General features: G+C 32.8%; 1 protein-coding gene across 1 annotated transcript in view; it reads left to right on the top strand.

The window, feature by feature from the left end:
* BRWD3 (bromodomain and WD repeat domain containing 3) overlaps positions 1 to 2,123 on the top strand; it is a 148,316-nt gene that overhangs the window by 77,714 nt on the left and 68,479 nt on the right. The window contains 1 exon segment of the mRNA XM_012664071.1: positions 113 to 153. Coding sequence (XP_012519525.1) covers positions 113 to 153 — 41 coding nt within the window.

Consider the following 2,123-nt stretch of genomic DNA (forward strand, 5'->3'; position numbering starts at 1 on the left):
AAAAAAAAAACTATTCCATGATGTTTTTGCAGGAGAATTTGAGGGGAAGAGTACTTTATTCATTTTACAAATAAATTTGTTTTAACCAAAAATCTGTTGTTTTATGTCTTAGGATAAAGTTGTTGCTGTTCAGTTCTGTAACAATGGAGACAGGTAATTATGTAGTACATATTTATGTAAATAGATATTTGACATGTTTTACTATTGTTCCCTCAGAAGCAGCCACCTTTACTATAGATATATTAATTTTGTCCAATCACTTAGGTTCTGTCTTTGATGACATCCTTACCCATCCCTTCCAAATTCTCACCCATGTACTAATCATAGTCTATCAGTTCTTCCTTTCTGAGTGCTTTCTTTTTTGTTAATTCTGTTCTTTCCATTTCTTTTAGCACACACCTTAGCTGAGGATTCCATTATTTGACCTGCCATCTTTGCCAGATCAATATTGTTCTGTTCATAAATCTTTAGTGTTTCTTCCTCTCTGTCTATGGAATAGAATTCAAATGTCTTAGCTTGACATTCAGAGCTGTCTACTGCTTGACTTTAGACCTACATTCTTTTCTCATCTACTATTGTCCATATGAATCCAGCTTAGTCGATGTACGTTGCTCCTGTTGCATCGCATGTATATTATCTCATCCATTTCTGTGCTTATACTTTTCCTCACATCATTCCTACCCAGATAGGCTATTCCCTGCCTTCCCCTAACCTCTTTTTCTTTCCCTCCTACTTTCTACCTCTCCCTTCTCCTCTTGCTCCCTTATCCCTCACCCTCCCTTCTTTTTCTCTTCTTATCTAAGTCTTATCTTCCTTTTAAGGTTCATACCCTACTTGAAGCCTTTCCTGACTGCTCCAACTTTTGGCTTTCTTGACCTTTTTGGAACATCTGCATCACTTACTATTTGTAGTATGCATATGATACATATCTCCTATGTCTGTAAACTCAGAAATTATATACAAATATTTGTGCACCCTCTAAAATATCTGTTCCCAAAAAGGTGATGGCCAAAAAGGCCTTGGCCTAAAAGTTGACCTGGAATAATAGATTTAAAATTTTAACCACTTAGCATAAATTTATATCCATGTACAGGTTGAGTATCTTTTATGCTTGGGACCAGAAGTGTTTTGGATTTTTTCAGATTTTGGAATATTTGCATATACATAATGAGATATCTTGGGTATGGAACCCAAGTCTAAATGCAAAATTCATTTATGTTTCATATACACCTTACATACATAGCCTGAAGGTAATTTCATATAATATTTTTAATAATTTTGTGCATGAAACAAAGTTTTGACTGTGTTTTGACTGTGACCTATCACATGAATGAGGTCTGCTGTGTAATTTTTGACTTGTGGCATCATGTTGTTGTTTAAAATTTTCAGATTTTGGAACATTTCATATCTTGAATTTTTGGATTAGGGATGCTCAACCTGTATGTCTGCAAGGACTTTATGTGGGTGATCATGTTTTATTTTTAAATAGTTTTTGGACAGTGAGTGAGTGCAATGATGGATTTGTTCATTTTTGTTAAATGCAAGAGTAAATAATGATGGTCTACAAAGAGTGACCTATATTAGGTCTATATTAGGGATGACAAAACCTTCAAATAAATTTTAAGGTTGACTTTACTCTGCACTATACTGAGTTATATATTTGAAGTTTTGTGCAGCTACTATTTCATGTTAGAAGAATCTAAATTTTTAATTCCTTCCCTTTTTCTGTTAAGGAGAAACACTATTTTGTCTTAATTATTTATTTGTCCAATAAACATATCAGAAGATGTCCAATTTTACTAATAGTCAAATAAATGTTAATTAGAATAACAGTAACAATTTTTTTCTTTCAGGATGACAAGATAATGAAAATGATAATATCCAATATTGCCAAGGGTTTTGGGAAAAATGGACACTTTCCTGCAACTTTTGATGAGATTGTAAATTGTTAAAAAAAACTTTTCAGGGAAACAATTTGGCAATGTGTATTAAAAGCTTTAAAAATGTGCCTACTCTTTTACTCAGCAAAGACATGTATAAAGTTGTACAAAGATACATAGAGAGATGTTTGTCATAGCATTATTCATTATGCTGAAGACTGGAAACAATATAAATATTGATCA

Source organism: Propithecus coquereli, unplaced genomic scaffold, assembly GCF_000956105.1.
Source record: "Propithecus coquereli isolate 6110/MARCELLA unplaced genomic scaffold, Pcoq_1.0 Scaffold86, whole genome shotgun sequence".
NCBI lineage: Eukaryota > Metazoa > Chordata > Mammalia > Primates > Indriidae > Propithecus > Propithecus coquereli.